Source organism: Aedes aegypti, chromosome 2 (genome assembly GCF_002204515.2).
Source record: "Aedes aegypti strain LVP_AGWG chromosome 2, AaegL5.0 Primary Assembly, whole genome shotgun sequence".
In the NCBI taxonomy this organism is placed as follows: Eukaryota; Metazoa; Arthropoda; class Insecta; order Diptera; family Culicidae; genus Aedes; species Aedes aegypti.
Window position 1 is genome coordinate 285157067 of NC_035108.1, and position 23945 is coordinate 285181011.

The following is a 23945-nucleotide window of genomic DNA, read 5'->3' on the forward strand; positions in this document are numbered from 1 at the left end:
AGATTTCATTAAAAATTTTAGGACCCAATTGGGAATTAGTTTTCTTCTAAAGCCTATTAGAAATAAGATTGGTCTTTATTACAGTTAAATTTAATGCCAAACCATCTAGGTCCTAATGAAACGCTTCGTAAAGGCTACCGGAAAATCCACTTAGCTCTTATGTAAAGCGTCGGTGGAATGGACGAAGTTCAAAAGTTCATGCGTTCATTCTGGACTACCTATGATTCACGTAAGAGCTACGCGCAAAGTGGGATGGAAAATAATCACGTTTTCACGTAACAATGACGTTTGGATTATTTTGAGTGTATATAACAATAAAGATTGAAGATCCAATAAAGAGCTACATTATCGGTCAACTTGCAGTCATTTGCCTCTGAAACCTTATTTAGTGAGGTGTGAATGTTATAATTTTTAAAGCCAATAAAATCATGCTCAATTTTTCGGTTTTAAAACAACACACTAAGCTCATTTTACCGGAAATCGGTGAATTTCACCGTAATCTCAACAGAAAACACCGTAATTTCGTCGAAATTTTACGGGTTCCGGTAAATTTTTACCGATTACTGTAAAAATTTACCGTACTCCGTTAATTTATTTTTTGCAATTTCTCATCGTAATAGGCTGTTTTTCATCACGCCAATCTGTCATGAAACGGCCTACTTTCCTGCACTGAAGTATGCAGTGCGGGAATAGTCATCACGCAACTAAAATCAGTGCTGTAATGATTCATTACGCAACGCTTTCTCATTATGCAACTGTTTTGAGTTGCGTAATGAATGATTACATAACATTTTTTCAGAAATTGTAAAATGATGGTGAATGCATTCCTATATAATTTCTGGTACCCTAAAGTAGTCTTCTACGAAATTGCAAAAAAAATGTTGTACGTAACTCGTTGCAGAACTCGATTTTCACAGCACTTATTTACGACTCGTGCTGTAAAAATCATCATTCTGCAACTTGTTCCGTAAACTATTATTACCGAACTGTTCAGCTGTTGAGATTTCACAGGAATCCGTAAAATAATTTAAGTGTGAATGTTTTAAACAATTATTCTGAAATTTTAGTGGATATTTTACTCTTCCGACAGGCATCAGATATTTTGTTTGCATCTAAAGTGTAAAATTATTCACATATGTAAAAATTCAGGGGGTACCCCTAAAGCGTCAAAGATGAGAAAATTGAAAAACTTTCACTTGTGAATAACTCACCTAGCAGTGACTTGCGACCCTATGTTCTTTGGGCACTTTTTCATAACTCGTGGTGATCTATCTACCCTCAACATTCTTAAAGTCCGCTACCAAACACCCTGTATAAGAGACCATTTGGTTATGGTCGGCTTTTGATTGGGAATGTGATATATGTATACTTTACAAAATGCGATCGTCCAATTAATTGAAGTTTAAACAAAATTAGTAAAATTCATACGAAGCTATCGGAAGTTCGGAGTTTGTTTGCTGAGCGTGTAGTCCAGTTCCACCACCATGATGGCTGGATTTTGCGTACGTATTTCCTGAATAGCGATAACAATCCTCTGTGTAGCCGTAGGTTAAGTTAGCGTTAGATACATCTGAATGGAAAGCATTAGCTGATACGTAGTTGGTATGCTGATAAGTACTCGTTTCGTTTTGGAAGCAGTAGTTGACTTCATCACATGTTGTTCCGTACAAATTAGCAGTTCTTTCGAACGGTTCGTTCGGGCTGTTGTTGTTATTGATGATATTTGCTGAACCGATTATCTTACTAGTTTTCTTGTAGTTCATTTGATTATTATCACAGTCATATCGTGTCCTTTGAGCAAAACTGCATTCGTATGATTTCGAACCAACTTCTTTTTTGATGGATTTTGAAATGTCTAGAGAATACTGAGATGTAGTGTGAACTGGATTAATCGCTGAGCCTGACGATTTGGTTGAGTAGATATGGGATTGGATCGATGTTTTGTTTTCGTATGGAGGAATACTAGAACATGTTCCACTATGACCCATTAAATTATCGTTGAATATATTGCCATTTCCTCCCATAAAGTAGTCTGGTGTAATTTGGTTGCATTTCTTATAAATTGCACCGCTTCCTAGATCTAGAAGAGTTGTTGGAGGTGGATTTATGCTGGAGCCTTGCTGAGGATTTGATCTGAGCGGTTGATCCAGTTGGAAGATTTCGTCTGGTTGAAAACTTTCAATACTGTTTGCGGAATGGTTTACAATGTTTTGACCATTGGTACAACTGATAGTGTCACACATTTGATTTCCGGTCGCATTCGCGTAGTATGACCACGTGTTCGATTGTGAACATCCATACGCATTTTCGAGAAGTCCACTGCTTGGGTTCAGCATGTCACTGGTTTTAATAGAAAATGTACATCCAACATTTGTGTTTTTGCATGAACACTGCAATTTACAACAAACTTGACATTTTTGTTTCTCTAAAACATAATATTTTATTATGAACCAAGGCGTAAATTCGAAAGTTGCATTTCTCACCTATATTCGCGTCCGGTATCAGTGGTGGGGGCTGAAGAATCTCTCCTGACACATTATTGGTAGTCTTTGATGTATTCTTCAATGACATGAGCTGAAATAAGTTGGAATTAAAGAAACAATAAAACAAATCGCAAAAATCAAAAACTCACTTTATTTCCTAGCGCTGCATCTCTCAGTAACAGCACAGAGAGTTTTTTGGCTTTGGTTTTAGATGAAACACCTACAAGTTTTCTCGTTTCACCAGATGTTTTTGATTCTGGCTTTGGATGGTCGTGAGTACCTTTGGCTTGGAAAAAGATTGCTTTATCCGTATGCCGCCAGTAGTGTGTAACGGGGTACCCACAGTGTCCTCGACAAGGTAGTACTTCTAGGCGACCATTTTTGCAACTTCGATTAGGACAAGCTCGTCCCTGTTGTTTTCTGCGGGCTTTATCACATATTGCCGGTCGTAGATGTATTTGGCTTCCATTCGGCAGGCAGCACCGTGCCGAGCATATAAGAACGCCTAAGCAGCTTTTCTTCAAGATGCTTACATTGTGATTGTTGGTGTTTCGCATAGCCCAGCCAGATATGTGTTTCCGAGCTTGTTCATCCGTTGGAAGATAGATATGACGGCAATGACCATCTGCCCAATCGTTGAATTTATCGTAGGAAATATCCTGAACAAAGGGTATGTGTGCGTCATTTATATCCCATTCGGGTGTCATCATGTGCTGCGAAGTAACGGAATAATCAAAATTTGCATATTGAATTTGGTTTGAAACATTCAGTTGAGTTTGACCCTATATGCTACAATAAAACGAATTGAAAAACATACACACAGGATCCAGAGTACATCGAAGTCCTTTTTTTTCCAACGGTACTAGACAAAAAATAACGGAATAATATTTTCGATAAGGTCTCATATTTGGTTCTAACAGAGTGATGCCAACTCCGAATATAATGCGGCGAAAAACGCGTCGTGGGCCCTCCTGACATGGAATTCTCGATATTTTAAAGTAAACTGATTTTAGACAAAATTGACTCACTTATTGAGCTCCATTGAACTCTGAGATGATTGTGACTTTTATTTGAAAATGACACGCTAAAAAATAATTTGGGACAAGAAAAAGTTTCTGTTAGAAACACTTTTTTTTCTTAAATGTGCCCATCTAGCGATGAGCGGTTGGTAGTGAATACCAAAATACCTGTACCATGAAACAGAATATCATTAAAATAAAGAACGACCTTTTTTCTGTTGGAGAGCTGGTACATCACACACCCTGTAGTGGAGATGTCTATGGGTAAGAATTGTAGAGGTAGTATTTTAAGCGAATGAATTGTAGATATCTTTACCCAGACATTGAATAAAAGAGAGGTGATGACGTGGTAGCAATATCAGTCAGTAGCCTGCGGTATGGAGCGGAATAGCCTTGTTTTGTGTAGTTAATTTCAACAGGTTATGGGCCCAGGAACGCCTGGGGGATGCTGAGGCAGCTTCAATGAGGGACCACAAGGAAGCACCTGGACGAGGAGACATGACCTAGACGAGGAGGCAGAATCTCGGTGAGGACGCAGACAGACGTTTAAGCACGAACAAATTTATTCAAAATTCCTGTGTAAATTCTACCGTGGTGTCACCTAGGGAGCAAATTGCTGCAGTACAGTGACAGTTCGTAAAAGCACGTGGCTTAATCTTCTCGCTTACCACCCAGTCCACCACCCACTGAACAAAAATATCAAAACAATCACTTTAAAAATGATTCACACAATTGTGATATTTTCACGCCAATTTATTTTACATGAGTTACGATCATTCAAGGGTGTTGTACTAGCATGAATCTGTGAGTAAATTAAATGCCAACTTGTGGTAAAAATTACAATGGATTTACCCAAGTAACCATAAGCACTAATAATAAGCCCTTAATCAGCATCATAAATGCGTACATGCATTATAATAGCACCACAAATGCTTACACACCTTATAACAGCACTTCCGCTGCATAGAAACCCTATTACAGCATCATTAATGCATCTAAGCCTGATGCATACGGGCATTAAATAAGCACTATATTGGCTCTATATTCGCATACAGGGCCTGTTTAAATGCCATCCAGTGTTTTGACAGATATACCACGTGCTTTGTGTTTACATATAGTGGTGAGAGCAGGGATTGAATCCTGAGAAAATTGAGAGAATCTCTCACGTATCGCTCTCTGTAACTATCATAACATGCTGCACATTATGAGAGACTGTTTATCGTATACTGCTACAAGTTTGATCAGATTGGGGGGATAGTAGTGCATGATAAAACCCCTCTAAACATGCTCCAAGCCTGGGGGACACTGTTGTTATTGGAAGTTCGTGGATTGTTTATCGTGCCACTAAAGAAAAACACCTATCCCCAACGGTAAACAAACGAGAAAAATGTGTTTTATCATCGCTCTCTCGTTGTGGCTCTCGCTCGCTGCTTCCATTTATCAGACTTGTTACACCTTGCGATACAATGACGATCGTGGACCGCAACAGATGGGATATTTTTCTTTGCTTGCTTTGATCGTGCTTCATTCTCAAATGAGAGCGAATTCTGCAACGCCTGGGTGAGAGGGAGTCAAACATAAGTCTTCTCACTACTACAATTGCAGGTTTTATGACGGGGAAAAGTGGTGGTTTAAATTGGTCACTTTTCTTTCCAATACTATTCATCTTATGTGGGCGAAGGAGCAAAGGAGCAGAATTTCAACAACTCAACAATACAGGTGTCGCAGGTTCGAGACGCAAAATGAGGAATTTCATCATCATAAAACAAGGATCAATATGTGGCAATTTCAAGTCCTCAAAAGGATGAAAACCACCAAAATGAATAAGTCTGATACGGAGAAGTACAGGGTGTCCGCAAATTATCCGAACAGCTAAATATTGGAATGATGTTCTCACATTGATAACAATGAAAAATCAATGTCCATGTACCTTTCATAATACATCTATATGTTAACACAAAATACAACTTCAAATAATTTCGAAATGATTGCTTGTTACTGAGATAGGCAAATTCAAATTCTTCTGAGACGGTTTTTCTAAGGGCCGCAAGTCATACTGGAGATGTGTTTCCCCTAAAATGTAAAAGAAATGAATCCAAATGCCATATTATTATTTGCGGTTACCTACAGTTTATAGGCTTCAAGTTAGACTGGAAATAGACAATTATTCGATCTAAATCCAGTGAGTTCTATGGACATTTTTCTTCCGTAATAAAGCTCGAAAATTAGCTCCTTTTAAGACACCTCAATATATATGGCTTGGTTTTGCAAATATTTAAAATCGGAAATGTGTCAAATTTACTCCTTAAGAATATTATAAGCCAATGTTCAAAACCATACAAGAATATTGAATTTATTATGCTTGATTGTATAGAGCCATGTCTTCGAAGTTTGTACGGATAATTTGCGGACACCCTGTACTATCTCAATCATTTTATTACATTTTGCATACTATTCGAGGTTTCCGTTTTCATTCATTTATTTATTTACCTCGTGTACCAGCTGCTTGGCCGCATACGCGAAAGCTCTCTGGCTGCGTACGCGAAAGCACAGTGGCTGCTTGGGCACGTCAGGAGTTAATCATCAATATTAACCTCCTTTTCCCGAGCAGCCTAGATAGCCGCGTAGTGTCGGTAGCGGTTGTTTCAACTGGCTAAGAATTAACACTACGGATTGCCTGTTCCGGTGGTAAAAGTCCACCTCACAGGTGACCCCTAATTTATGGTGTGATGCGTACCGTGCCTAAGAATGAATGGTTAGGGGGGTCTAAATAAAACCTAACCGCAAACGGAGCCTGTGGGGTACCAGGGCGCCCTCCACAGTATTGAGTCCTTCCTGTGCTACCCGGAGCAATGGTGCAGGTGACCTTGTGTTTCTCCGAGATAATCGGCTGCCCTTCTTCAGTCTCTATCTTGAGGCTTAATAAGGGTGGGATTATGAATATGTTGACATTTAATTTAAATTATCACCTATATGGATTCGCATTATGCGTTTTACACAGTGTATTCTGTGCTCTTTCGCCTTTGGCGACTTTAAATAGATACCGATCTGGTTTTTTCGTTGCTGGTCTTTTTCGTGCTGAGATTGCAAAAAGCTTAATCCTGCCTAGTTTGGGTAGTGGCTACGGTTAGGTTAGCTCAGATCAATCTTCAGCATAAAAGAACAGCAACGATCAATCTTTGCAGACTCATGCAAAATGGTGCAGCCCAAGTGGCGCTAGTTCAAGAACCCTACTTTCGTAGAGGGAACTTCTATCTAGGTAACCTTGTGGACCCAGTTTTTGCTACTTTTAGCAAGCTTGAAATGGCAAACTCGCGCTCCATGCCCCGCGCATGCGTGCTCGTTAATAAAGCAATCGTTGCTACACTCATTTCTGAGTTAACTACCAGAGATGTATGTGCTGTCACAATCGATGTTTCTGTTGGTGACCTCAACAGGAAATACGTCTATTGTTCGGTATATTTACCACATGATGAACCATCCCCAACGGATGACTTCAAACGAGTTGTCGTACACTGCGTAACAAAAGGCCTTCCGCTGATTGTGGGCAGTGATGCCAATGCTCATCACATCATCTGGGGCAGCTCGGATATCAATTTGAGAGGCTCCAGTCTGATGGAATACTTAAGTAGTACAGACCTTGGATTACTTAACATAGGCAATCGCCCAACCTTCATGGTTTCTAATAGAGAAGAAGTGTTAGACATAACGCTCTGCTCGAATAGAATCAGTCACGAGTTGACGAATTGGCATGTATCAGATGAGGAATCATTATCTGATCATCGCTACATCTTCTTTGAACATTCAAATGTAACTGCGCAGACTTTGCGTTTTAGGAATCCCCGGTCAACAAACTGGGAACTCTACATTGAATTGGTTGCGACCAAATTTCATGGATATTCTCCGTCCATTGAAAATCCAAGTGATCTGGATGATGCCGTTGATACTACAACATCCTACATTATGGAAGCTTTTGAAGAAGCATGTCCTCTGCGGTCTGTAAAGACTACAAGAGGGACCCCATGGTGGAATTCCGATCTGACTAGACTCAGGAAACAATGTAGAAGGAGTTGGAACAGACGCCGTTCAGCTGGATCAGAGTCGTTCAAGTCAGCTCGCAAGGCTTACAAGAAGGCTCTTCGTTCTGCTGAACGATCCGGCTGGAAAAACCTTTGTACAAATGTTTCCAGTTTGAGTGAAGTCAGTCGGTTGAACAAAATTCTTGCAAAATCTAAGGATTTCCAAGTGAACGAAATTCGCTTACCTAATGGTGACTTTACTTCTTCCGATGAAGAAGTTTTAGAATGTTTATTCAATACACACTTCCCCGGATGTGTGGACATAGCATCTACGGATGAATCAAATGTCTTTTCATGTAGTTACGAGTCTCTGGCCTCGGCTCGCAGTATCGTAACTACTGAATCGATTCAATGGGCACTTAATAGTTTTGCTCCTTTCAAATCTCCAGGAGCGGATGGGATTTATCCTGTTCTGCTCCAAAAGGGATTTGAGTTTATCAAACATGTTTTGAAAAAGCTACTTGTAAGCAGTTTTGCTACCGGGTACATTCCCAAATCCTGGCGTGATATTACTGTAAAGTTTATCCCAAAAGGAGGACGTGCGTCGTATGAGGAAGCGAAGAGTTTTAGACCAATCAGTCTGACCTCTTTTCTTCTGAAATGTCTGGAACGGATTATCGATCATCACATCCGTGATGTTTATTTGGCAAACATGCCTCTTCATGTGAATCAACATGCTTACCAATCTGGAAAGTCCACTGTGACTCTTTTACACAAAGTTGTATACGATATCGAGAAAGCATTCGCTCAGAAGCAATCGTGCTTGGGTGTTTTCTTGGATATTGAGGGTGCCTTTGATAACGTGTCTTTCGATGCCATATTGGAAGCCGCACGAAACCATGGGCTACCTACAATGATTACCAATTGGATTCATCAAATGCTCAAAAACCGACATCTCTTCTCGACATTGCGTCAATCAGCGATTCGAAAATTGAGTGTTTGCGGATGCCCCCAAGGGGGAGTCTTGTCACCACTTTTGTGGAATCTCGTAGCAGATACGCTATTGAGGCAACTCAATAATTGCGGTTTTCCAACTTATGGATTTGCCGACGACTATCTAGCTCTGATAGTTGGTATGTGCATAAGCACCCTATTCGACCTGATGCAAAGTGCTCTTCAGGTAGTCGAGAGTTGGTGTCGCCAATATGGCCTTTCGGTTAACCCGAATAAAACATCTATTGTTCTTTTTACGGAAAGACGAAACCGCGATGGAATTCGACCTTTACGTCTTTTTGGCACTGAGATTAATGTGACTGATCAAGTAAAGTATGTCGGAGTCATTCTAGATTCCAAACTTTCATGGACACCTCACATTGATTTCAGAGTCAAAAAAGCTTGCATGGCCTTCGGTCAATGCCGGCGAACCTTTGGTAAAACTTGGGGCCTCAAACCCAAATATATCAAATGGATTTACACAACAGTTGTTCGACCAATATTGGCATATGGATGTCTTGTGTGGTGGCAAAAGGGCGAAGTGAGAACAATCCAATCAAAATTGGGCCATCTCCAAAGGATGTGCTTGATGGCGATGTCTGGTGCGTTCTCTACAACTCCCACAGCAGCGCTCGAGGCCCTTTTCGACGTTGCGCCACTACACATATATCTTAAACAAGAAGCACTTTCTTGCTCTTACCGTTTATGGGTACTGGATCTACTGGAGAAAAATCCAGTGAATCGTAGATCTACACACACTTCGTTGTTTCCACTTTTGGTGAATTGGGACAAAATTGTCCTTGCTCCAAGTGATCTCACAATTGCTTGTAACTTTCCTTACAGGACATTTACCACACAATTCCCTTCACGGGAAGAGTGGACGTCTGGCTATTTGGAAAGAAGTATATCAAACAATATAGTATGTTACACTGATGGCTCCCTTCTTGAAGGTAGAGCTGGTGCAGGAGTATATTCTCGTGAGCTAAGGCTGAATCAGTTTTACTCACTTGGTAGAAACTGCACCGTTTTTCAGGCGGAAATATTTGCTCTTATGTGTGGAGTGCAATCAGCACTTCAACAGCGCGTAATGGGTAAAGTCATATACTTCTGTTCAGATAGTCAGGCTGCTATAAAAGCTCTCGCTTCGGCCAACTCAAGGTCGAAGCTTGTTATCGCATGTCGAACTCAAATTGAGGAACTGAATTCAGTCAACTCTGTAAACCTTGTATGGGTACCTGGCCATTCTTCCATCGCTGGAAATGAATTGGCTGATGAGCTAGCTCGCGATGGAGCATCGCATGACTTCATTGGCCCTGAGCCGGCTATTCCAATTTCGAAGTGCTGGGTGAAGCTTCAGATAAACTCTTGGGCGGCAACTCAGCACAAGCAATATTGGAATAGTTTGGAGTCGTGTCGTCAAACAAAATTGTATATTACTGAGCCATCTCCAAAGGTGGCGAAGTATTTAACAAATCTGTCAAAGCAGAATTGCAGTCTCTTGGTCAGAGCGTTGACAGGCCACTGCCGACTCAACTATCACATGGCAAATATTCAGCGTGCTGACTCATTTGTGTGTGATAGTTGTGACTCCGATTATGGAACTTCGTATCACCTGATATGTAACTGTCCAGTTTTTGCGCAAATGCGATTCCAATTACTTGGTAAACACTTATTAAGTGAAACTGAATACAGAAGCCTGAATCTTCAGGACATCCTGTTATTCTTAACCCGCTGTGGTAATGAGCTATAGGCTCTCTTTACGCTCACGCGTTTTGCAGTGCCCTTTTTAGGGCGCTGTTCGAACCCATTGTGGTATGGAGCTACATGCTCTCATTTCGCTTATGCGATCTTCCCTCTTCAAGGGACCCACTCCTATTTCCTCCCATCGTTCCCTTCCCTTTCCTCTCCCATCGGGTAGATGATGAAATAGGCTCAAATATGGCGATGGCACAAATCTCCCAACTGGTGGGGAACGTGCCTTTGGAGCCGGCCTTCTGATACCTGATACTATCTCAATCATTTTATTACATTTTGCATACTATTCGAGGTTTCCGTTTTCATTCATTTATTTATTTACCTCGTGTACCAGCTGCTTGGCCGCATACGCGAAAGCTCTCTGGCTGCGTACGCGAAAGCACAAAATATTCGCCCGAAAAACCTGGCGAAAACAACTGACGTTTCTCACGTGGTCTTATATCAGCACTAGGGATGCCGAGAAGCACGGTTATATCTTCGCATTATAATGGCACGCTATTTCGCCTTTTCTGGCATTATAATAGCATTATATGCGTATATAAAACTGACAAGCATCAAATGATTACCTTATATGCGCATATAATGCTGTTACCGTGCCGCATTATCGTGCTTACTGGTTACTTGGGTAATTAACTTTTACATGAGAAATTAGAACCAAAAGGGAACATCACCCACCCAGCGCGAAAAAAAGGTGCATAGTTTTTAGCGTTGAGCACGTGGACTGTGGGAGCGGTTGTGTGTCATGCTGTCAACGAAATGTGATCAGGATGGTGGCGGGACGCATACGCCACTAACGCCATCTGTTAGCTTATTGCCACTTGGCGATTTGTGGCGGCCATGTTTTTACACAAGTGGCTGAGTCTAACTTGAACGTCTGTCTGCGGTGAGGAGGTAGAGTCTGGACGGGAGGTGGCTTGGACGAGGTGCCCAAGAGTTGGAGGCCAGATGCTGAGAACGAGGCTGAAGGTTTCAATTCGACAATGTTGTTCATTATAAAAATACCTATCGATATCTGTGTTCAGAATTTTTATAGAGGTCAATGGGCAATGTCTGGTGATTTTTCTTTGCAAAAGTAAGTTTTTCCATAGTAAATCCCATACAAACTTTGAACGGCTGGCGCGTAGATTTAGTTTCACCGATCCAGCTGAAATTTTGTACAGTTGTTATGGGACCTAAATGCAATCCAAAAAATGGACTGGAGCGAGAATCTAAATTTTTCATATAATCGTGTCCCAGGCTAATGTACAGGGCTTTCAACTATGAGAATTCTCCTTAAGTCATACAAAGGTCTGACAAAACTTCAAACTTCAAATCACTTGATAATGGTGATCTATTAACTATTTTGGATACCTGATATGATCCTGTTGGAAATACCTATCAAATTAAAAAATCGATTTTCTATTGAAATTTGTCCAAAAATATGCTGGTTTCATCTTAAGAATGGTTGATAAATTATTATTTATCCAGTATTTGTAAATTTTTATCAGAAGTGTATTGATTTAAAAATTTGATACATATAATGATGAAATGTGATTTTTTTTTCTTAGATTGTAATATTTGGATAAATCCAAGATATAAATATCTTGATTGATGTATAAGAGAATAAAAGCAGAGAACCAAAATTTTAGCACTTTCAATGTTGAAAACACTAAGAGTTATGTAATTTTTAAAGCCTTGTGATTGAATCCCATCGTTAATGAATCAAAAGTTTACAAAACAAGTTGTATGTAAAAACTAATTTCTTCAAGGTTTTTCCCTGGTGGTTCGCCAATATGCCTGATGATTATTATTATATGCCTGATGGTTATGTTATTATAGCCAAATCTAAGGCTTAAGACTACGCCTTCAAATAAAGCCAGCTTAAATCAGTTATAATTTCGTTGAGATACAGCTGTTTAAAGTTTTTTGATGAAGTCCAATTTTGCTGACTTTCCCGCACTTAAGATGCTGTCAAAAATCGAAAACAAAACAGTTCTATCTCAAATTTTGAGAAATCGTCACTGAATGGTGTATAAATCTATAGAAAATATTACCAAGTGATTTTGAGAACGTGATTGTTTGTGGTTTTGTCCGGCCATGTGCCACTGTGCAGCATTGCAAAATTTAAGTATCGATGAAAGCCTAACTCTAGACCTAACTGTCTCATGTAACAGAGTTAAAAATACATAAAATTGGATTTGGAGGTCAAAAACTTGTTTTGATTTCATTGCAAATATGTGCCAAAAACTTAAAATTGTCAATGCGATCTTTAAAATTTGTTTTCCAACCATTTTTAAGATAATGTTCATTATCCAAAAAATAAAATAATTCCAGAAAATAAAATAATGTTTATTATTCAAAAAATAAAATGAGAGTGATTAGCAACAAAATCTCGTTTATTTTTGTAATATCCGATGGGACAAGCATCACCGACGGCCAAGATTTTTTTTTCTCCGAAATCTTTAGCCAATGTGAACAACGTTAGGTAATATTGAAAATGTTGTTATTTACTAAAATCTTAGCTCCTGAAACTTTTTTTTTTAGAGTAGCTCCTTATTACCTGGCATTGTATAGTGCACATTTTATTTTTTTGATAAATTGACCAAAAACAAAATGGCCGCCAAAGACATTTTATATGGAAAATGTCGGTCCCACAAGGAACATCGGAATGTTTTTAAAACTAGATCACTAATGATTAATATCAACACGAACTAGAAGAGTTTTTAAACTAGAAGAGTTTTTTGAGATGTTGTGAAAAAATGGTGCAAAAAAATTGAAAAACTGGAAAGTTATAATTTTTGAATATTTATTTTGCGGTAAAAAATGAAGCTGCCGGTAGAGGGGTTAAATTCGGAAATCGATCTCGGTAAACTGATTCTCCGATAACCCAACAGCTGATATCTGAGTAATTATTTGCCCAATCTCGCTAACGTTTGCCGAGATTTCGGTAAAATAAGTACCGAGATTTGGTATTGAAAATTACTGAAATGTGTTGGGTTCTCGGCGAAACGTTTTGCTGACGTCGGTGAAATAATTTAAGTGTGTTGGGTTGCGTCATTGAACCTCTGCCATGCTTTGAATGGCTTGTGTAGTCATCCAAATGAGAACTTTGGGAGGACCCTCACTATTAAATCTAGAATCTAATGAGCAGTGTGGAGCAAAAACGATAGAAACTACTTATGTAGAGAATGTCTGTTTTTTTTCTATTGGATGTTATTTAAAGTTTAAGTGGTCTTGATTTAGCAAACTATTGTTAAAAACGAATGCACGTAACAACCAACATGAGGAATCTTTCGATTGAAATGGGGATCTGAGATACGCATATTTATTATATTATTTTTCAATGATAAGCCCATCCTCATCGGCGTTTAAGTCCTATCAAATAAACAGTGAAAGGTCGGCGAGATGGATCTACATTCTACATAGGTCCGTGCCGTGTCTAAAACTTACGACATCTCAAATTTAAAAAAGACAGTAAAAGATATCATTTTGGTGTCTATGGACGAAAGTTTGAGTATGAACAACAAATATTATTTTGAAAATTCCCACTATTTTTCCAAAAATTTTCTACATGGTAATTTTTGTCTGGAAAATGTTTTACTCATCATATTTTTTATAAATTGCTGAGAAAATTTGCTTCCCATTTCACTAAAAAAAACCAAAACTAATAAATTAAAAATGATTTATCTAAAAATGAATATGCTCTAGACAAAAAAACAAACTTATATGCTTTGAATTGCCAAAAATACCATTAATCAAGTAGGAAAAATTCGAAGAAAAAAAAATTAACATTTTAATTATTTTTCGTTTAGGTTTATGTAGCGCATGACGGTGCCAAATAAATTTTGAAATCATTTATGGTGGCATGATAAAATTGTAACATAGTAATTGTAACGATTTTGGAACTCGAAGTGTTCGGTATTTTCACCGGTATTCTTTAGCCAACAAGCGTATTCCTTGCGACCCACCAGTGAAAAATTATGCAGAGACAAGTTTTGCACTAAAGCTTCTGAGGTCTCTAATTACTTTGTTGATAATGGAATTTGCTGACAAGATGTAACTGACATTGACGTGTACTTGATTAAAACTACACTGCCCAGATTTTCCTGTGAAATCTACTATTTTACCGACAAAATCTGTGAAATCAACTTTCAGTTTCCTTTTGTTTCAATTTTTGCACACCACTAACAAGAAGTGAAAGCTGGCTTAGTGGTAACAAGCCTTCTTCCTGATCGGTAGGTCAGTAGTTCGATTCAGGGTCGAACTATTTTCTTGTTTTTTCTTTATGATTTTGTTCAACGATTTTACAGATTGCCTGGTGATTTTTCACCGAACCTTCAGCTGTTGAGATTTCACCGTAATCCGAAATTTTTTTTAAGTGTTTAGTATCCAGGCTAGGCTAGGGTGGTACTTGCGCATCTTAAACACGATGCTATCAATCAAATAGCTACCCAGTTCTTCTCAAACTGTGCGCCGCGGCGCCTAGCACTTTTACAGGGGCGCCGTAAGTTGAATCATATTGAACTTGAAAATCAACCTGTGATTCTTGAAATCCTTACAAATTGTTTGATCGTTATTTATTTGGTATGTTTGTTGTTTGTTGGGTGAAAAGCCACTATAATAGAGGTAACTGAAGGCTGACTCCATAAGCACTTTCTATTTGAGTGGCACCGTTAAAGAACATAGTCGAGACTATTTTTTGCTCATAATTTTTGATAATTGTTTTAAAAATCTTGTCATTTAATTTTTTTCTTGTAAAAATTAAAATATATAATATTTATTACCTGTCATTCTTATACATCTGTTTTGATAGTGAACGGATATTCCTTCGAAAGACATACAAGAAAAGCTGGCCATTTTTCTAGCTGATTCTTCCAAAGTTTCAATTTGAAACCACAACGGTCCAAATTTAATAAATATCTTCAAAAAACAGTCATCATTAAAGTATTTGAAAATTTTCCATTATTTGGGATGTCCAATCCTTTCGTTAATTATTAAATAAAGATGTTTTTTCATTTTTAGAAAAAAAAAATAAAGAGTTGAATCATTTTTTATATCTTAAGTATACCATTCAAACATTTCTAAAAAAATCCTCAAATGCATATTAAATGTTGTATTGTATTAAAATTATAAAAGTTCAGGATAATTTTGAGAATTAGAAATTATTTATTTGCTAACGACCTAAAAATACTGAAGAGTTTGACTTTCTGTTTATTGATTGTAACGCGAAAGGAAAGCATTCATTTTTGCATGTTAAGTTTTGCAGTGCAATTTTCATCCCACGAAGTTGGAAAATGTCATTCCTATTTCCAATTAATAAAAAAGGTGACAAACGTTGCGTGATTAACTACCGTGGTATTACTTCACTATGTGTCTGCTCAAGTGTATTTGAAATTATCATCAACGACTCCTTATTCAATAGCTGCAAACATTACATATCCAGTGATCAGCATGGTTTCTTCCCGAAAATGCCAAGTAATATCGTTTAACCGAAAGCGGAATCCAATTCGTTTCCAATACACGCTATCTGGTGCAGCGCTTGAACGAATACACCATGTCCATGATTTGGGCGTTTGGCTAGATGAGAAATTCACGTTCAACTACCACTTCAATGACATCGTTTCGAGAGCTTGGTTTTGTTCTGAAAGTAACAGAAGGTTTCAGGAACCCGCTGTGTTTGAGATCCCTTTACTGCGCTCTAGTTCGTTCGATTCTGGAATTTGCTGCGATAGTGTGGTGTCCATTCTACGCCAGCTGGATTACCCGAATTGAATCTGTTCAGAGAAAATTCCTGCGCCACGCCCTTAGAAATCCTCTTTGGCATGATCCCAGTAACCTGTCTCCTTACGAAGACCGCTGATTGGGATTGAAACTTTGGAGAACAGGCGTTGTGTATCGCAAGCCGCTTTTGTAGCCACACGCAAATAAAACCGTTCCCAAAAATAGGCACTATCAGTCACGAATCCAGGAACAAGCTTATTTTCGGTTTACAAAAATACACCATGAACATAAATCACAGATTCGGGAACAAAGTTCCACAAATCATCCGTAACGCCTGTTGATCTTATCACAGACCGCTTAAAGAAATCATCTTCTTCTTCTTTCTGGCGTTTACGTCCCCACTGGGACAGAGCCTGCTTCTCAGCTTAGTGTTCTTATGAGCACTTCCACAGTTATTAACTGAGAGCTTACTATGCCGATGACCATTTTTGCATGTGTATATCGTGTGGCAGGTACGAAGATACTCTATGCCCTGGGAAGTCGAGAAAATTTCCAACCCGAAAAGATCCTCGACCGGTGGGATTCGAACCCACGACCCTCAGCTTGGTCATGCTGAATAGCTGCGCGTTTACCGCTACGGCTATCTGGGTCCCATAGAAAAGAATAGAATTATAGAAACGTGATATTTGTTCTGACAAACAAGAACTCCGTTCACAAGAACCAGAACATTGTTCTGGATCGCGTTCGGCGTTCTGCGATCCGTGATTTTAATGACCAATTTTGATTTCCCTTCCACTGCCCATTTTATGGAAGATTATTTTAGGACATTTTCTTCAAATTAACACAAAATTTACCATTATGGTACAATATTTGTAAATGAACAGGTTGTATAACTTTGAACAGCCCAGAAAACTGCATAATTTGAAGGGGTAGCATCAAAAAATGTACGTCGTTTGTCCCATTGCACAGGCAGCTACGCACTCGAAATGAAACGTATCAGCTACGAAATGGTTCCATTTTAGCAGCAGGCTTCTTTTTTAGCAGGAACAACGTCTTGATAAGTCATATTTAAATAATATTCCAGCCGAATCTAAGCATTAAGCTGAAAAAAAGAAAGTTTCTGCCAAAAAATGAACTGCAGTTTTGCACTCGGGTTTGTTTTGTTGACTACTAGGTTTTGCGCATGCGTTATTATGTTTGACAGCGCGCGTGAACAGAGTTCGCGCTCAGGGTTGCCACATTTAAATCTGTATTTATTCTTTCAATTATCTGCATTTCTGTATCCTAGAACAAAATATCTGTATTTAAAATCTGTATGCTTCAAAATGGAGCTAGAAGTTAAAAATATGCAAGAAATTCATGAAAATACCAATCATTTGTAACAACATTGCGGAATTGTCACATCAATGGTTAAATTATAACGTTTTCAAAAATACAAAAAATCATTTTACTCAAAAATCTGTATACATCTGTATAATTTTGGCCAATTTCTGTATACAGAATCTGTATATCTATATTTTAATAAAAAATCTGTAATCTGTATATACAGATTCTTGGTAACAAAATATGCGAGAAAATCTGTAAAATACAGATAAATCTGTATATGTGGCAACCCTGTTCGCGCTGCCAGGACCAAATCACAAATACCTATTAATTTTTGGATTTACGGTATCGTGATTTTAAAATCATGGTGTTGGGAGCGTTACGAAACAAGGATGCCAGAATACAGACAAGCAATTTGTTCCCGAACTAGTGAAAACAGTTCATGAAAATCAAATGTGTTGAATCTCGATGACAGGATCTAAAGCACGAATCTGCATAAGGTGTGCGTTCTGTTTCCTATGATATTTTGTTCACGAATATCAGAACGGATTTTTTTACGTGCAGCTACTAAGAAAACTCATTGTAATTAATGCACTGGTTGTCTCATTTGCTATTTATATTCTTTGGCCGTAAAAATTTAGTTATTATCGTACAGTCAACTCTCCGTAACTCGATGTTAAGGCGACTATCGAGTTAGGGAAATATCGTGTTAAAGAACACAAAATCAGGGTAATTTTGGTTAAAGGGACCATCTCGATGAAAACCCACATTTACTACACGTTTTATAACTCGATATCGAGATACGGAATAGAGAGTTGCGGTTGCGGATAGTATACTGTATGTTCATGGATGAATCACCAGATAAAAAAAACATAGGATTGAATGCTTTCTCAAAACACACGTCATGATGTGGAATGCGCTTACAGTCATGAGTCCCAGTCATGAGAGACCCAGATGATCATCTTTTGGATAATGCGGAATTGGAATCCGATGGAAAGGATTCGAAGTGTTCCAGAACAACCTGATTCATGACGAATCTAGCTAATCTGTTATATGGGAGATCCAGAACTTCTGTAAGCCTTGGCCGCAGATCTAAAATACAGTCGCTCGTGGGATGTGCCGAGTCAAAGTCTTTCTGTATTTTCCCAATAAGCAGATGAAGAAGACGATAATTGCTGATGGTTTTTGTATGGAAATCTTGCTTTCGCGTATAATTTTTTATAAGCAACTACTCCTGAAGTCAATTTTAAACGGTTATCGAAAAATGCAAAAATAAGTTTTAGTTCGATATTCCTGAGCACCAGCAAAGCATCATTACAAAAATTAAATGAAAAATGTAGAATGAACTTTATATATTTTTCCTCATTTATTAATATTCCCCTCGTACCACCCAAATGGTTGACTACGGACATAAAAGAAGATTAATATTTGTATAAGCCTTATCTAAAATGAAAATCTGTAATGCATCGTGATTGAAAATACATAATTATGTGTGATATCCACTAATTTAAAAATATTTTCGAAACAACGTGAATACATAACATTTACCATGCCGTAAGCAAGTGTGTATTAAATACAGTTAAACTTCCATGAGTCGATATCTGAAGGGACCATAGATTCATGGAAACATCGAGTCATGGAACAGAAATGCTTTGAAAGCTGTTTGCGCGAATCATCATAGTTACCACGAAATTTAGTTTATGTATGGTTCCATGAGTCAATATTAAGACATAGAACATCGCCTCATGGAGGTTTCACTGTATAATTGATTTCCCTTTACTTCGTTACACATCAGTGAATAACTAGTAGTACCGAGAGACCGTATGTAGTACTGGAAGTGGTTCCCATTCTGAGCCTGGCCACTATACGCACTTTGATGTGACTGTTATGTAAATATTTTCAAGATGGGACAACACAAGTGGGGTTTGTTTTTGTACAAGTTAGGAACAAAGGCTATTTTTTTAGCAGTTTTTATCGATCTTCTGACGATGTTGAGTTGGTTTATGCAAAAAACGCAAATCGGTCAGAAGTCGACATGGGACTGTTATGCGATTATGGGCAGAATATACAATATGAATGGTAGGGGGGGGGGGGGGGTAGTATGAAAAAAGTTGTTTTTTATGTACGCCGGTCAACATATTTTTTTTCTTCTCAAGACCCCTAAAGTTCCTAGAAATAATTGCTGGCTACGCAACTGCATCAAATGAATAAACGACGAAAAAAGATAATATTTAAGTTCTTTTAGAGCAGATTCTATTTTTTTGTGTGATTCGATTATCCGGAGTGAAAAAAAATCGACAGTCCGGATAATCGAGTCCGACCTGTACATATACAGTCGACTCTCCACATCTCGATGTTCTACATGTCGATATCTCTCCCTATGTCCATGATTGCTTCGGTCCCTTCATTCTGCATACGATTCCGCTCTGCATATCTCGATATCCTCCTTATCTCGATATCTCCATATCTCGATGTAGTCCTGTTGATTTTTTGTTCCCAATTTATCTCCATATGTCGATATGAACATTATCAAAGGTTACTAGACCAGATTTAAATGATTCAGAACAATTTGGCAACTCGCAATGAAGTTTGTTTTCTTACTATTTTCAACGGAGTGATTTTCAATCTAGTGTTCATTTAATTAATGTTCTTTGTCTTGATCTCTCCCTATCCCGATGGTCCCTTCGATATCGAGATGTGGAGAAGCGACTGTATTACCAAAACTATTGTAGATAATTAGGTTAAAATGATGTAATTTCGAAATTTATCCAGCTCCGTAATGATATAAACTATACAAGCCCTAGAGAAAAAATGATATGTTCGATTTTCTTTGTTTGATATTATTTTTTAAGTAATTTTAAGCCTAAGAGTCATGAAATGTATTCTCGTACTCCTAGGAGTTTTCCATATAAAATATTGAAACTTTTTTTCAATTTCTCACCGATAGAATATTTTGAACCAAGGATTTTCCAAAAGGTTAGAATATAAACTAAGACTCTGCGTAAGAAAATTTCGGATTCATTCAAGTTTGATAATATTGTAGTTTCAGGTATGCGTGGCTGGTAATTGTAAAAATCCAATACAAATGTGTGTTAATCTTCAAGGTATTTCTGAAGAAGTGTGAAAATTTCATTCAAATCGGGCCATAAATAAATCAGATACAGTATTAAAATAATACTAATAATCGACCGTACCATGGGATATACTAAAATTTCCAGCTTAAATCGGTGTTGATAACTTACCACGCTTTCTTTTTTATCTCTTTGTCCCTTGTGAAATGTTCAGCGATGTAATTTTAATTCAATCCACAGTATGTCATCTTGCAAAATCTCGAGTCTCTTAATCCATATGCATAAAATATTCACACAACAAATCGTTTTGATTTATAATACATTTATCACTCTAGTTTTCACATTTTAAATTGCATAAATAACAATACATATTGGTCCTCGGCACATAATAAAAACTTATTTTGAAGTCCGTCGTTCACACAAAACCCGCTGTGTTAATTGAATAGCATTCAATTTAATCCTATTGCAAACCAGAAGCAACGAGCGCTGTAACTGGAAACACTATTCACCTCACAATCGGCTATCGACAAACTAAACTCCCAATTGAATCGAATTTGATGAAATGTTTGCGTCTTGTAAAAGTATTTCGAGGAAGAAACGGCAAACTGTCTGGACTGTGTAGTACTACTCCCTCTCCAAAGCGCGACCTTTCTCTCGCGCTCTTCTCTAAACATTGGGTCGGAACGATTCGACAATTCCCCCATCATCGGCTTTGGTGGAAAACAGCGTTCCACCAGCACATCGCGCACTCATTGGTAGCATAAATTACACCAGGAATGGAGGAAAACTCGTCATCATCGTTGGTGTCGGAGAAACCACCCATAGGTTGCCACCTACCATGGCGTCCCTTCGAATGTGAGCATTTTTATGCTGCTGTCCACCCTCGTATAACAGTTTGAGGCAAGCATCATTACCATCATCAGCATCATCGTCATCGTTCTCTGAAACATTTGAATAATAGATAAAAAAGAAGAGGAAAGGGGTTTTCATTGAACGTGGGCACACGCACGTGGCTGGATGAGTGTTCTTCGTCTAAAACATTTCCATGAAGGGGGTCTGTAAAACCGGTGGTTCGCTACGGGCATGGGACTTGGATCAAATTTCAGAAGAACATCCAAGTATTTAGTGCATTAGATGTTTCGGAATCTATGAGAAAAAGTCTAAAGAACAGAAGATCGAAAGACGAATGATTGAAAACTTTCTATCTATCTGCAGCAATACCATAACCATAAAGCCGTCAATTTGAGAAGAAAATGATTTCTATTAGCTTTTAACGCTTTGAGCAAATTGTTTTTTGGATATTCAGATATTGCTTACTTATGGCTACTTGAAAATCGAACACTTATTAAATCTCTAACAAGAACATTTCCACTCACCCCATATAGTTAAAAAAATGATGGTGTTTCAATTTAGCTTTTTACATCGAATAAATACTACAGTTTTGGTACTTCAGTTTAAAATTATAAGAGCGAGCAACTTATAAATCGTACAAAAAATTTGTTCGCGACTTTTTTTACACCCAATTTAAAAAAAAAAAAGATCGCGAAGAACAAGTCGGCATATTAATATGATCAATAGCTTTGAAAATCAACTTGCACCATTCTTTGATCTTTATCTATATTATTACGATTCTAATAGCCTGAAATTCACTTTGAAATTAATTTATCAGTTTGCGTGAATGAAGCTAGAAAAATGTCTTTCTTACAAAAGTTCAAGTAGAAGAATGCCCTTGATCTGGATTCTGGAATGTAATTGCACTGCTAAAATCCCCCAAATTAAAATTTATGTTCAAACAGCCACATTCAGCAACACGCTTCTGCAGTCCCGCATAAACGGATAACACCAGTCAGTCAGTTGCTTTAAAATACGCAAGTCTTTTGTGTAATATGCATCCTGAGTGGATATTGACAGGCGGAGGCATTTGAGAGACATCACGCCAAAGCGGGCGGTACTGCAACTGAAAACCGTCATCATACAGAGCGATCCGTCATGTACTCAATTTTACAGAAAAGAATAAAAAGAGCGAGAAAGTAGAGCTGGAAAGAGTAGTTCTCAAAGTTTAACTGCTAACTTAAGCTTTGTTTCTATTTTTCTGAACACGATAAGTAGGTATTAGAGTGGGTAAAGCAGTGATCTGCAGGCCTGTTTTTTGAACCATTTTGATTGATTATACCGTTAAGTCACCAGTCACAGTGCGGCCTCCATTCACCGTGCACACATACAAATTCCTACAGAATATTCATACACTTTCCACAAATTATTTTTTTGTCAGCAATATAAGGTAAAACTGATGGAATAAAGTAGTTTTTGTCACAAAGCCTTCTGAAAAACCTGGTTCTAGTAGTCAAAATCATGCGAATTCTGTTAAATACTGGAATTTTTTAAAACTCTCAGTAAAAACGCCAAAAAAAACACATTTTTCATTTTAACGTTATAGCATGAAATTTTTCAAAATTTTAACAAGTTTTTCGCCGTAGATACTTCTAGTTACATGTATTTCATCGTATGAACTATAAGATTTTATGCAAATTAGATTTTTTATTATGTTTCAGTCGAAACACAAATGCACGGTGAATGGACCCTTTCTAATATTCATGGTTCCTGTTACCGTGCATTAGTGTAAAAGGCTTGAAATTATTGGGTAATAATGGATTTATTGTTATGTCGTGATTTAATTACTCCATATTTAATTTTTGAGCGAATATGGAATGATTTGGACAATACAGTCAATCCTCCTATAACGATTTCAAAGAAAAAATTATGATTTAGCCCTTTTTTCAATTTTCTATGGCTTTCATTGTAAAATAAGGCTTTAATACCCTTAAAACTAAGTGCGCACACTACTAGCAACATAGTTGATCCTTCAACAACGTTTCTCCAAGATACGAAATTAAATCATGACGAAAACTATACGCACGGTAAATGGTGCACCAGTGTGCACGGTAAATGGTGACATAGCACGGTACGAGGCGACCTTAACATTACATTTGCAAACATTTTTTTTTGAGTATTTTTTGTTATGCATCGCTAATTTAAGATTTTTCCCTGAATTATGGTATAATTGTACGCCTCGGAGTGGGATTCTAGTTCGCTTTAAATAATTTGAAAAAATTATATAATTTTTTGAAGTGCGAATTGTTCTTAAATGCACGGTGAATGGTAGCTTGACGGTAGTGGGTATTTCTCGTTATAATTTAGTTACATGTTCTTCATAACTTTGGGAATAAAACAGCTTCCCGAAGAAACAAATTGCGAAACTTATCAGGTTTACGAGATACAGTAATCATGTGCGGGCCGCACTTTGGTGACCACGAGGGTAAAGGAATCTGGGGTAATATGCACCCTTGAGGCAAAACGACCCACGATGCTCTTTTGGGCTATTTGTGAAGTAATTTCGAACAATTTTTCATCAGGGATTGATAGTATGGAACCCCAACATACGATTTGATAAGAAAAATCCTCGGGAAATGTCTCAATTCAAAATATTCATATAAACCCCAAAACGTCGATTTGTCCCGGGGGTGCATATTACCCCAGGTTCCCCTACCGTGTTGATTCGGATTGCCCGGATGCTTCGAATCC

General features: G+C 37.9%; 1 protein-coding gene across 1 annotated transcript; it reads right to left on the bottom strand.

The window, feature by feature from the left end:
- Window positions 1-1412: 1412 nt before the first annotated feature.
- Window positions 1413-20878, bottom strand: LOC5564850. The gene is made up of 4 exons (XM_021839578.1): window positions 20535-20878; window positions 2633-3196; window positions 2484-2574; window positions 1413-2425 (listed from the first exon to the last, which is right to left on the bottom strand). The coding sequence occupies exons 2-4, from the start codon at window positions 3191-3193 to the stop codon at window positions 1413-1415; spliced, it is 1665 nt and encodes a 554-aa protein (XP_021695270.1). The 5' UTR covers window positions 3194-3196; window positions 20535-20878.
- Between the last annotated feature and the right edge of the window lie 3067 nt (window positions 20879-23945).